The following is a 14,055-nucleotide window of genomic DNA, read 5'->3' on the forward strand; positions in this document are numbered from 1 at the left end:
AATATAGTGTTACTGTTATTATTAATTTACATCTTGCTCTAGATAAATGCTGAAGAAAAAATGTTTCTTGACTGAACAGTAAACCTTTCTACTTGATCTAAAATAGGTATTTTTTTCAGTTTACCTTGACTAGAAGTATATGAATTATTATTATAATAACTAAATGAAAAGACACTTAATGTCATGAAAATACTTAAAAATTTTAGTTTAATGAAAAATCCAAGTACAGGTTACTTTATTTCTGTTCCCTATACTGATAACAAGTAGATTATTGATATTTCTCAAGTATCAGTTAGGAAAGAAGTAAGGATGTCTGAAAGATACTATTTCTTGAATTGAAGGAGCCGGAATTATTCCTTTTGTAAAGAAAATATTAGATGATAAACTTCGATCCTAGGTTAAAATGCTAGAGGAGGATGTTTTCTATCTTTGCAAAAATACAGTACATACAGATTTTTGTTATATGTACAGATCAAATCCCTAAGTCATAACACTAAATGAAAAGAGTGCGGAATCTGGTGGAATCTCAGTCAATACCTATTAGAGCAACATTAAGTCCAAGGGAGCAAAATGTTGGCTGATTTGTCTTGATCTGTTTTGAATTTTCTTTCTTGATAGTTTCACTATAAATAGTACTTTTTATAACTAATTAATTGAGGCTATTGAGATCGAGGCTATTGAGATCTCTTCCCATTGATGGTTTGGCGCTTATGTTTACTTTATTCTCTCAAATTTAGCAATAAATTGATATGTAGTCATTTTATATCTGAATGTCTATATCGATTGATGATATAGGGATATATTTGTGATTAGATAAACATCTTCAAATGGAGTTCAGTAGAATCATGTAAATGGATTTATCTCAGGCTATTTTAAATAAAATTCAGAGCATAGTAGATATCGCAGATAAAAACGTCTTGTGAAAATATTTGTTTTTATCTACTATTATTGACAGCAGTTCTTTGAATTGTAGGCTTTATGCATTATAACATATAGGCTAAATTGGGTATATTGTAACTTCCATTTTATGTTAAGATGGAAGATCAGCCACCAATGAAAGCTAAGTTATACCGTTAGTGAGACATCAACTCCTATCATCCTCTCCGAAAATTACTATGGAGCCTACATAAACACCTGAAATGCTAAGCACTCAAGAGATCTCACTCTGAATTTCTAAGGCAAATAGAAGCATACAAATCTGTAAAATGTTGGAACAGTTAAATTGAAAACACCCTCAGATTTAATGAACGATTCAGGCATATTTCCCATGCCAATTAAATTCGATGGAAAATAATTTGATTCCTTCATTCAGGATGACTGATTGGGACTGATTTTCACATTTGCACTCTGAGTGAGGCCTGCAGTTCACAAAATCACTAGCTCTTGTCTCAGGATTAGATTAGCTTTGAAAGTATTGACCCTTGCTTTGTATTTATAGTAGTATTGGCTTTGCTAAGCACATTTTTTATACCATATTACTGCTAATAGTTAAAAGTTAATGCCGAAGCCTTATATTATCAAAGCTGTAATTTAGTAATATTGAGATAAATAACCAAGTTTTAAAAACACACATTCAGTTTATTTTTATTTTCATATTTGAGCTAAGTGTTTAATCCCCAAAGTATGTGCTAGGTATATGATTTTGAAACAAATATTTAGAAAATTCTTCCAGTCTTCCATCTCAAGTTTATTAACTGCAGATAGATCTTGAAAATTTACAATTCTAGTTTCTCTTTAGTCTCTGTTTTTTTAGATTCTTTGCATTAATTCTTAGTCTTCTGAAGCTAAGCAGTCTTATATTTCTTTGTCTGAAATGATTGTTAATTGCCATACTACATGGAATGATTTAACTCAGGTGAGTGAGTTGAAGGAGCCTTGTTTCCTAGGATGGGTACTGCCCTGTAGGTTTCTCTGTTTCTGGTCTGGCCTCCTCCTAGCCATTGATTCTCTGCAGCCAGATTACCATGTTATAATTCGTTTTAGTTAAAGTTCAAACTTCAATAAATGTCTGTATAGCAAGAATGATTGGTACTTTTATGAAATACAGTTCTAGTTACATTTATATTATCAAAATTAAGATGATCTGTTTTGGTTTAATTTGCCCGTGAGTGAATGGGAATAGTTTGAATTTCTACAAGAACACTAGGATTTCATGAGACACACTTGTGCATTAGGGATATAGGTTCAGCAACAGCTTTAGGGTGCTGATGTTTGTGACAAATGTATTGGAAGGCAGGAGTCAGAAGAGATGGGATTTCACCCCTTACGATGTCCATGGCCTCAGGCCTCGGAGTTAGGTTTTACAGAGCTATGATCTCTCTTCTCCACTTCACAGCCAACCATCTTGAAAGGTTGTTTTATACTGCCTGTCTTTATTTTCTTATCACTTACTTACATACCACACCACAATATAACCCAATATAACCACACTCTGTTAAAATTACCCTCACCTAACTGACCAACAAGGTAATTAGGATACCAAAACTGGAGGATACTTTTTAATGCTGATTACTCATTTATTGCTGACATTTACTTTTCCCATGGCTTCCTTGACAGCTCACTCATATTTTTTCTTGTGCCTTTTGTTATTTCTTTCCAATCTCTGTTTCTTTTCTGCCTGTCCTTTAAAGATTGTTGCCTAGAATTCTGTCCCCAATGCTCTTTTATTCTCATTCCAATTCTCATCCAGACCCATGACTTTACTTATCAGCTGCATCCTGATTGCTCCCAAATCTATACCCTGATTCTAGAAGTTTATCCGACTCAACGGACTTACATTTCTAACCACTTGACATTTCTATCAAGATGCTTAACATGAGACTCAAAACAATGCATCAGAATTAGAATGCACCATTTTCTTCTTACTGCCCCTGTTCTCTTCTTTTTCTTGTTTTAGTGAAAACAGTACTAACCACCTAGACACCCAAATCATAAACCTTAGAGTTTCCCTTCGACTCTTTAATTTCTCTCACCTCCCACATCTAGGAAGTCATGTAGCCCTCTCATGTGTCCCCTCCTGTCCATCCTACTACCACTGCCTTCATTCGGGATGTGCCATACTTAGTGTAGCGCCAAAATCCCAGAGAGCAGTGCCTGTCCCACTACAGATTCCTGTGCTCCAGAACCTCATGACTCATCTTTTCGTGTTTTCTTTTCCATTCCATTTGTTTGAATTCTCCAGGCTAATAGCCTTTTGTCACTTCAGTCTGACCCACATTCCAGGCTTCCTTTTTATAATTTTAGCTAGACCTCTCACTCTCACCTGGCATGTCCCCCTCAACAGGATCTTCGTAGAGGGCCTTGAGTAATACCTTCCATGTCTCCCCCTGTGCAGCCATGCTCATCTGCCGGCAATTGCTGGAACATACCATGCGTTCCAGTGCCTCCAAGTCTTTGCACACATTGGCCTTTCTGTCTAGAACATACCTCCTCTGCTCTTCAGTGACAGATTCTGTTCATGTTTTGATTTACAGCAGCTTTCTCTCAGAAGCTGTCTTTGATTGCCACCCACCTACCATTACCCTTTCCTACTTCTACGCACTCTTGACAACCCATATAGCATTTGTTACACTTACAAAAATCTGCGCTATTGATTTGTCCATTTATATTCCCCAGTACACAATAGGCATCTTGAGGCCAGTGCCTTTTTCATCTTTCTCTGGCTGGTATCCAGCACATGCCTGAGCATGAGGAGGCTCAGTAAATATTAAAATTAAGGAATTTAAGAGTACTGTGTATTTCTGTTCTGTTCAAGTACTCCATTTGCTACCATGATAAATTTTTAAAATAGAGAAGTATTTGAAGTATGGCTAGGTCTTTTATAGACTAGAATACACAAGGTCATTTTGAAAAAGTTGGACCAGTTAGAATTCAGAACAGGAATTGTGACTCTTAGGCTACTTAACTCAGTGGGAATGCAAAGAGGAACAATTCAATTATTCTGATGAACTAAAAATTATTTTTAGAATAATTTGTTGTGTAATTCTTATAAAGTTACAAAATTAGAAATGAAAAAATAGTTATATATACTTGTTGGTTTAAGTAAACCTACTCAGTGGTCCTTTGTTATTCTCTATCCCATGTATCCGAAATTTGAAAATTATACCGAAATTTATATACATTATAAAATAGTTAAGAATCATGAATTCTAAATATTATAAATATGTGTTTCACTCTTTTTACTCTGAATATTTCTGATTTTGATGACAATCTAAACTATCTAAAAAAGATTAAAATAGAAATGTAGGGATAAGAGCAAAATTACCTGCGATATGGGGAAATCAATGATAATAATCCTACATTTGCTTTCTGTCTACACTTAGAAATTTTGTTACACACATTTGAAGTCAAGATAAAATAACCATAGTGGTTAAGATGAAGTCTATGCAAAGACTTAATAGTCAAATTTAACATCAGTTGCATAATAGATGATATTTAATACCTTAGAGTGGGAGTCAGGGAATAGAAAGAAGACAAATATTATAAACTGCAGTCAAGAAAATACAGTCTATATGTGCATGGATAAAGTTATTTTCATGTAATATTCTAAATTGCCAAAGAAAAATATCTCTTGTAATATTTTTGTTTCTGTAAAGATTTCCCATTTGCGTTTATGGGCCATAATGAAATATGGAGATTAGTGATTAAAAAACATTTGGATTATATTGCCCTAAGTTAGGCGCACTCAGAACATTAGCTCTTATTTGACTAGTTTTTCATTCTTTCTAATGATAATATAGTTTGGTGGAGCAGTGTGAGGAGGATATTGTACGAGTTGTAATAAGGATCCGAGGCAGGTTGGCTGATATTCTCTCATGAAGAAGTGTCACTATCTGCGAGTCTGTTCTCCCTCTCTACCTCACTCCTTGCTAAACTTCATAAAGATTTTCTTGGCCAGCTTCCTGGAAGTGCTTTCCTTAAATTTCAGTAAGATGTTCTGACAAAAACAATCTGTTATATATTATGTTATCTATAACTGAAGAGTTATATATTAGAAATTCAATATATTTATCTTATGAATATAGCTCACATTAACATTAGCTATTGAAAATCTTTTTTTATTTCACATTCTTACCAATTTTAAATTTATTTCTGCCTTTGGTAACTGATGTGACACGTCTAAAGAGAGCATGATTTTCCTTGTAAGTAGATCTATGTTTTTTTCTTCTTAGAATATTGTTCTACATACCGAAAGTCATAAACTTTTTGTTTCCCATGTTTTTATAATCTACTGGGTTTAATGAGTTGCTTTTAAAATTAACATTTTGTTTTGAATTTAATAGCAGTTTCAGTAGTAAACTATAGTAAGATGTTTATAGTCACACTAAACTTTCTTATTTACATATAGAGCTTCCACTTAATAGATATCTAATATTTCCATAAATTATCCAGAACTGGGCATTATTTTGTTATTTTTTCATCTTTTTTATCCTGATGAGCTTCAACCAGTTTCAAACACTGAACATATTAAAATAGGGTTTATAATAATACTTAAAAATAGTTTTTAATTATTCTGGTAAGAAAGTATTTTTTCAACAAGATCATAGGGCCTAAATAACTGATTATCATCAATTACATGAGACTATATCATTCATTATTTGGTAACTTATTTGGAAACATTAAAGTATTGTGATGTTACTGAAGTGAAATACTGATGCATTGAAACTAGGAACTGCTTTAATTTCAGTGGTTCTAGTTGCAGAAAAGCTAAGAAAGCACAAGAATTTGTTTCCCATTTCTGTAGGGAAAATAGATTCATATTTATTAGGGACTACATAGTAATGATATGACTGCCCTACTCAGCAGCTCCACTTTCAATTTTTAGACAATAAAATTCATAAGGGATAAGTGAGAAATAATTGAAGAGCATTTTTATTTTTACTAGACTGCTTGTTATTGTTTCATCGGGTAATATACACTAAAATGTCTATTCATGATTCAAAGAGAAAAGATTAGAGTTGAATTTGGGTGTAGTATGCATCCAACCATTGAATTTGATCCTTAATGTTGTAATTGAATGAGAGAAGTATTGTGTGTCAAATTTATCTTACTCTTTACTTTGCTTTTAGGGTAGGAGAAGACTTTTTAAAAAATCTAATCTCTTTTCTTCTTGCAGATGTGCGTGTGTGTGTGTGTATGGGGCTGGGGGTGGGTCTTGCATCTTGTAGGGAGTAAAAAAGAGAAGTAATAACAGAGAACGAAAACAAAAGGCAGCAGACTCACAGGAGGAGGGAGCAAAGGGTGTCTAGCTATTTGCCCTCACGGGGCAGGTATCTGCAGGAGTCAGAAAGAGGATTTTCGGTGGCTACTACCCCCGATATTCTTTCTAGACCATAATTTTTGGACACATGATGTATTAGTTTCTTACCACTGCGGTAACAAATTACCACAAAATTGGTGGCTTAAAACAACACAGAAATTTACTACCTTACAGTTATGGAGCTCAAAGTTCCAAAATGGTCCTCACTGAGCTAAAATCAAGGTGCTGGCTGGGCTGTGTTTTTTCTAGAGTCTCTAAGGGGAACATTTGTATCCTTGCCTTTTTCTAGTTTATAGAGATTGTCTGCAATTCTGTGATTTATGGACTCCTTCCATCTTCAAAGCCAGCAATGGCCAGTCAAGTGTTTCTCACACTGCAGTACTCCGACACAGGTTCTCCTGCCTCTCTCTTTTACTTGTAAGGACCTTTGTGATTGCATTGAGTTCACACAAATAATCCAAGATGATCTCAGGCATCTCAAGGTCAGTTGATTAGCAGCCTTAAATGTATCTGCAACCTGAATTCACCTCTGTCACGCAATGTAACATATTCACAGTTTCTGAAAATTAGAATGTAGATATCTTGGGGGGAGCTACTACTTTACCAACCACACATAGCTTAATTTGTTGATCCCTGCATAGGATGTACTCCAATCTTCTTTCTCTTCAACCCCTTTGACACCCATTCTCCTCATCCAAATGCTGTAAGGCCAAGTATGGCCAGATTGGGGCAAACCCCCTGTAACAACACACAGAATTAATAGACTGGGCTAGTGACTTTTAAATTTTTTGCTCCTTACATTCTATCTCAATGCAGCAAAAATCTTCGAGTGCTTGCTTTTTGCTTTTTCAACAAATATCTTTTGAGCTCTGTTACTCACTAGGGATAGAACAGTGAACATTGTGGGCATGCTGCCTACTCTCTTGGAGCTTACACTTTGGTGGAGACTGACAAACACTAAAACACCAAAGAGAAAGAAAAATATCAGCTAGTAGTACATACTAGTTAGAATTAAAACAGAGCAATGTGAATGACTGGGTCACTACTGGAACTGGAACCAGGTTTCCTGAGATCTGAATAACAAGGAGCAGCCAATCACGTGAGAAAAAAAAAAGGGTGGGGTGGGGCGGGGATAGTCCAGACAGAGAGTGTAAGAAATACAAAGCCATAAGATGGGAATGAATTTTCTGTTAGAGAAATAGAATGTAGCTGGAGTTTACTGGCCAAAGAGAAAGTGGTATGAAATGGGGTCCAAGAGACAGTTAAGTGCCAGATCACAACTCTGTAAGCCGTGGTAAGGAACTTGATTCTATGTATAAGGCAAGACATTAGAGAGTTTCTAAACAATTTTTATGAACTATTATGATCATTTGACTATTATATGGAGGATGAATTACAGGATGACACAAGTAGAAGAGAGACACTAATTTGTAAGTTATTGCAATCGCTCATCCAACAGATAATGGTAATTAGACCAAATTGATAAAGGAGATGGAAATAATATTGACAGATTTGGAATATGTTTAAAAGGAGATTGACTTGACAAAACAACAGTGGAATGTATATAGGAAGTGAGAGCAATATGAAAATAAGGATAATTCCCAGATTTTGGGATTGAGTGGTCGTGCAATTTCCCATGATAGGGAATATAGAGGATTAGCAGTTTAGTTCTGTTTTGACCATGCAGTGCTGCTGCAAAAGTTGGATTAGAAAGTATGGGAAAAAGTTTAGTGGGGAGGGACAGAGACAATGATGCTAAAACTAATGCTATGTTCTGCTGGAGGCTAACTTCCCTAAGCACTTAGCCTTAGTGAGTTGTGGTTAAGATGTCTCAAGTATCTACAGCAATGACTATACAACCATTGCACGTAACAATTTCCATTACAATCAAAATTCACTAATTGACCATGCAAGTTTAAATTAGCTGTAATAATAAAGAGAAAGTGGTAAGGTTTTAAAGTGCTTGAAGAGTATTGCCCTTGATGAAAAACTCAATAGTTTGCAAATTTCTTGTGGATTCTATTCTTGCAAGTGAGTGTTTTAAATTTCAATGTTTTATCTTTGCCTTCTTCCTGGAAGTGTGTCTTTAGTTGCTTTTTTCTATGGCACTGATGGAAGGGGAACATATTATTGTATTGTTCAAACTTTTTTTCCATTGTAGCCTTGTTGGCAATTCTTTGGTGTTAAATAAGTTTGATTTTCTGGTTTTAAGACCTACCTTTGAACTTTCATACTGAATATTCTCATACTTTTGAACATTCACATTGGCTCACTGATGAAGTATATACACATACAAATTCTACCACAAATAATACTTTTAGACAATGCCAAAAATTTGGCATTTATATAATGTTTTGTATATTAGTTCATTTTTAACATCTTTTCAAAACTGGTTTCGTGGCTGACATTATGTTAGGCATAGGACTTGCAGAGACAAAAGTTGTGGTCTGTGCCTGAAAGAACTTGTGGGTAATGGGGACAGAACTGGTATAAGAAATCATTAAAATTAAGTGTGGTTCATGAATAAAAGAAGTGTGTAAGATGGAGGAGTAGCTCATGGGGGAAGCTAGTGGTTCTGCTTGGTTGTAGGGACAGAGGATAGGATCTAAGGTGATTTTATAATGCTGAATGGGATTCGAACCATGAGTAAGACTCCAACAGTCAGCCACACAGGGACAAGGATGAAAGCAGTAAACTGGACAGGAACTAGCACAGCAGTACTATGACCTGCAAGTTCTTTGGTCATGACCGTGCATGGGCTATGACTGAAGTCACTCCTCATGATGGGAGGGATGCGTGGTGAGGAGGAGGTGAGGGGATTGTCAGGGGAGTAGAACGGCTCATCGGCTCATCGTGTGGGCATTGAAATGACTTAAATGGTGGGATACATAATGAGGAGAAACATGGGCTGGTGAGGTTTCCTCTAAAAAGAGGTAGAAGGAGCATTCATTGAAGAGGCTGGGGATTTGTGAATTTATTGTCAGCATGCCTAGGGGAAGTTTTGGATGGGAGAACTAAACAATAGAAGAGTATGTGAAGTGGAGGATTGTAGGGAGCATAGAGCTGGAAGGGAATCAGCATGTGAGAAAGAGATTAAACCAGAGACGTGTTTTTTGTTTCATTTCAATAAACATCTATTGAGGTTTTACTGAATGTCATGTGCCACGCTTGCTCTTGGGAAACAGGACTCATAAGGCAGCTAAGGAGCCACAGGGGTATGTACATGGAAAGATAAATAGCCCATGTCTCTGTGATCTCAACACAAGAAGCTAAGCCTGTAAAGAGCAGCCCTTTCAGGTTTCCAAGAGTGACTTTTCTATAGTAGATTTTGATATATATAGTAAGTCCTCACTTCACATTGTCAGTAGGTTCTTGGGAACTGGAACCTTAAGTGAAAAGATGTATAATGAAACCAACTTTACTGTAGACTATGAACAGAAACAAGAGTTAGGTTCCTATGGCACATTTCTCATTACAAAATCATGACCAAACTTCCAAATGAAGATCTAAAATACTTCTACTATTAAATATTGGAATAAATGTGAGCTCCAAATACATTTAAGAAAAATGGATAAAAACAAGTCAGATCAATATTTTCCACCCTGCTGTTTCTTGTTCAGGATCTGGGCTGGAGCCTCTCTCAGCAATCAGGGAGCAAGGTGGGACCCACCCTGGGCAGGACACATTTTCATCTCAGGAAACATTATACACACCCACACTCATAATGGGACCATTTTACATGCCAATGAACATGCACATTCTTGGGATGTGGGAGGACACTGGAGTACCCAGAGAAAACCCATGTGGACATGGGGAGAATGTGCAATCTCCACACAGACAGAGGCCCTGTCTGGGAATTGATTTTTTTGCCCCTCATCAATGTTATAATGAAACAACTTTGAACAAAATGACATTATTGAAGTATCTACTGTGTTTACCAGTTAATCAAATGAAATCTACTGTATTCATTTAAAAATTTCTATTTTTCATCATTCAGTATTATCCATTAATTACAACATGGTACCACCACATGGAGCAATTTATCATGTGTTCATATAACATTTATTGACATGGGATATGTTTATGATATGATTTTAAAGTAAAAAAAAAAACTTTTGAAATTATATATACAATGAAATTTTAGTTTTATGAATGTATGTGTGTGTGTGAGAGAGAGAGAGTCAGTTGTCAAATGTGGGCTGGCAAGGTTTCCTTTAAAAAGAGGTAGAAGGAGCATTTAGTGAAGAGGCTGAAGATTTATTAGTTGTCAGCATTATCTCTGGGTCATGAGATAGAAGGATGTTTATTTTCTTCATCTTCCAAGTGTTCTAAAATGCATATGTATTATATAAGCAATTTATCATCAGAAAATGCTATTTAAAATATTTTCCCTAGACATGCGTGTTACTCTTTTAAATTTTATATAGCTTTTATAGTAAAAATTGAAACCCTAATAGGCTTTCTTCTATCACATGGTAACTTTCTAGTCATTCTTCCTTTTTTGGTCACTGCTTATTCCTATGAATTCCTGTCTGACACCATTTCTAGCTCTATGTTGCTGAAGGAGATGCTTTCACAGAGCTTTTGGCTGCAGTTTTGTTTTGGATCCATGTCCTCAGTTGTAAGGAACAACGGAGTCAGGACATAATCCTCAAACATGCTGTGTGGGCCACATCCTTGGGGAAGTTAGTTGTGGAGATAATCCAAAATAGCCAGCAATGCTGAAATAATCATTTGGTAATGATTTTGGAGTGTATCCTGTTATGTATGTATATTTGCAATTTACATGTATGTATAGGATGATTTAACTGAGAAAAACAATTACTTTGCTTTGCTTACATGTATGAGAGCTGCTGGAAGGAAAGAAAAAGTGAAAATACTTTGCTGGAGGATAGTAAAAACAAGTGTGGGATTAAATGATTGCTGTAGGTAATCCCCAAAATGAATTAATCCAGATGAATAATCTAACACGTATAATTAGCTTTGAGGGTAGCTCTGCTTTTTTTTAGGTTTTAAAAAGGAGAGTAGAGAAGCCCATGTCCAGTCAAATTACAAAAAAAATAAATAAATAAAAGTAATCAAACAGGAAAATAGTTTCTTCAGGAGAAACAAAAAGGACTTGAGTTTGGTTTTACCTCCTACCCACCCCCCCCCACCCTTCCTTTTTCACCTGGCTGTATCTTCTGAGCCTCCATACTGCTCTGCCTATACCACTTACCTATTACAGCATTTCGTTGTGTTTACATCTCTTGTCTTCTCATTGGTCTGTAGGTGATTTGAAGGAAAACTCTATATTCCATTCATATCTTAGACTGTCACATTGTGCCTTATATATAATTGGTTCTCAACAAATGTAAGCATATTGTTTACATTTAATTAATAATGATTTTATTCTCTAATAATATGAAGTAGTATTATGCAAAATGTGTTAAATAATTGCTCTCTGGGAAATAAGCTTCTATTAGAGAAATAAAGATAAAAGACAAAAACATATTTTCTAGACTGCAAGGGTAACATAGTGTAATAGGTTATCAGAGAAGAAGGTGAAACCTCCATCCCTGGAGATCCTTAAAAATTGGACAGAGAAAACATCTGTGAGAGTAACTGAATCATTAAACCTGTCTTGAGGCAAGTAGACAGACAGAATGACAAATGGTTCTGTGATTTTTTTGATTCCTTGGCCTGGAGAAGAGAAGACTGAGAGATAAGGCATTAAAACTGTGTCAAATATGGAAAACAGCTATTATTACTTCCACAGGAAAACCAGTCAAAGGAGATTAACCTATAGTCTTAGAGATTTTGGTTACATTTATAGTGAAGAATTTTAAGACATAGGTTGTGAAAATCTTGTGGAAGTATTCAAAATAAAAGATTGATTTGTATGGATATAGAGTCAGCTCTATGATTCTGTTGCAGTAAAAAAAATTTTTCTATTACTTGGAATAGAGAGAATTGTTCAATACATTGCATTGGGTGGATAGCATTCTCTTGGGAAGAGATAGCTTCTGAAAGCAGTATTTTAAAGCACTAAGCATCATCACTATTTCATGGATAGGAGGGAAGAACAGAGATAACAGGTGTGAAATTCTTCCCATCTAAATACCTGTGCAAAGTATATTATTAAATCATAGCCAAAGTATGAAGAAAAGTCTGTGACAGAGCTCTACTCTGCTGGGTCAGCCTCGTTTTAGCCACTAAACCTTTTCTCAATGAAAATGTAGAAGGATTACAGGGAAGGGGCCACAAAAATCCTATCAATACAAAGGGAACCAAAAAACCTATTAAAAACAATCTTCATTAGGTAGTTGGTTGTAATTTCTGCATTCAGCCACATGATGTCACAATTGGATTTTGATTTTCACTGTGTGTTTTTCTCAAATACAGATGAAGGCATTTTCAAAGCAGGAATAGAGAGATCTGAAACACGGGGGGCAGCAGAAGTCCAAGAAGATGAAGATACTCAAGTTGAGATTCCAGTCGATCAGGTAATCTTTGTGCCTTTAAGATTATGCATACGACAATTACTACTATTTTTCTCTCAGGTTTTGTGGTATCTGCTCCATGCTGTTCCTTTGCATATGTTAGCTAAACCATCTTAGGTGTGAGGGGGCTGAATGACCTTTAAAAGAAAACATAACACCTTCAGTTCTTCCTAGTATTTTTACAAAGAATAGCCATTTGCAGAGAGTCTTTTTAAAATTATTATGGAAAATGGTATATCTTTAATAAACAGCATTGAATAACATGGATTGGAGTTAGATATGAGATATAAAGAGGTAGAAAGCTGGACATACACGCGAAATGAGTAATGGCTTGGGGTTTTATCTACAAAAAAAAAATCCTCCATTTAGAAAAGTAGGGGTTTCTTGTTTTGTTTTGTTTTCAAATACCCTTATATTCTCTCATTTACGGTCCTTGAAATTGTGGTAGAATTTTTTTTCGTGAAGAAATTGCTTGTATAAATGCGACTTGAATATTTGCTATGTGTGTATTGATTTTATTTCTTAGGCCAATGGAACACTTAACTGTGTGTGTGTGTGTGTGTGTGTGTGTGTGTGTGTGTGTGTACACACGTGCTTATAGAAGAGACTAAGGTATTAATTCTGGCTAAATGATGCCAGAATAAAAGTTAGTAAGGCTTTTTAATACAATTTAACCAGGTTTCTTACAATTCTAAGTGGAGGATGGGAATTTAAGTGAGGAGGGGAAATCATAATCCCAGGCTCAAGAGAATGAGAAGTCACTAGAAATTTCCACTTGTTCTCTATTATATGATATTTCCTTTTCAAAAAGCACATTTCACAAGCCCGCAAATTTTATAGATGATCCTCTCAGTTGTGTCTGTCTTAACAGTGCTGCAGTACAATTGCCACTTGATTATTCCACTGGCATTTTCTGGAAGCATCACCTTCCTAATGTGTTCAAAATCACACAGATTTCAAAAATCCAATTTATTATCCAAGATTAGCTACAACTAATAATTTTTCATAAACTCGTTATAGGTAATTTTTTTTCTGAGGGAAATGGAATTTTAAGTCTTCTGGAAAACTAATTTAATTAAATATTATAAGACAAAGAAGAGTAACCGTCACATATCTACAATACCTAGTAGCTGCCGAAACTAAGACTAATTTACATTCCAGTCCCCAAATATCAAGAGAAAATCATAGCATTATTACCCAAGGAAAAAATCTTTTTGTTAATCACTTAACAAGCTGTGAAATCTGTGATAGGTATTTCTTTATCTATAAGTTTGATGATCACAGGAATGGCAGTGGGCAAGGGGCCTTGATCCC

General features: G+C 35.4%; 1 protein-coding gene across 4 annotated transcripts in view; it reads left to right on the forward strand.

Moving 5' to 3' along the window:
• DCDC2 (doublecortin domain containing 2) overlaps positions 1-14,055 on the forward strand; it is a 148,835-nt gene that overhangs the window by 113,703 nt on the left and 21,077 nt on the right. For all 4 annotated transcript variants that reach the window (XM_036236683.1, XM_016151861.2, XM_036236681.1 and 1 more), the window contains one exon: positions 12,644-12,744. In XM_036236683.1, the coding sequence (XP_036092576.1) occupies positions 12,644-12,744 (101 nt within the window). The remainder of the gene's footprint in view (positions 1-12,643; positions 12,745-14,055) is intronic.

The sequence above is a fragment of the Rousettus aegyptiacus genome, unplaced genomic scaffold (assembly GCF_014176215.1).
Source record: "Rousettus aegyptiacus isolate mRouAeg1 unplaced genomic scaffold, mRouAeg1.p scaffold_m13_p_1, whole genome shotgun sequence".
In the NCBI taxonomy this organism is placed as follows: domain Eukaryota; kingdom Metazoa; phylum Chordata; class Mammalia; order Chiroptera; family Pteropodidae; genus Rousettus; species Rousettus aegyptiacus.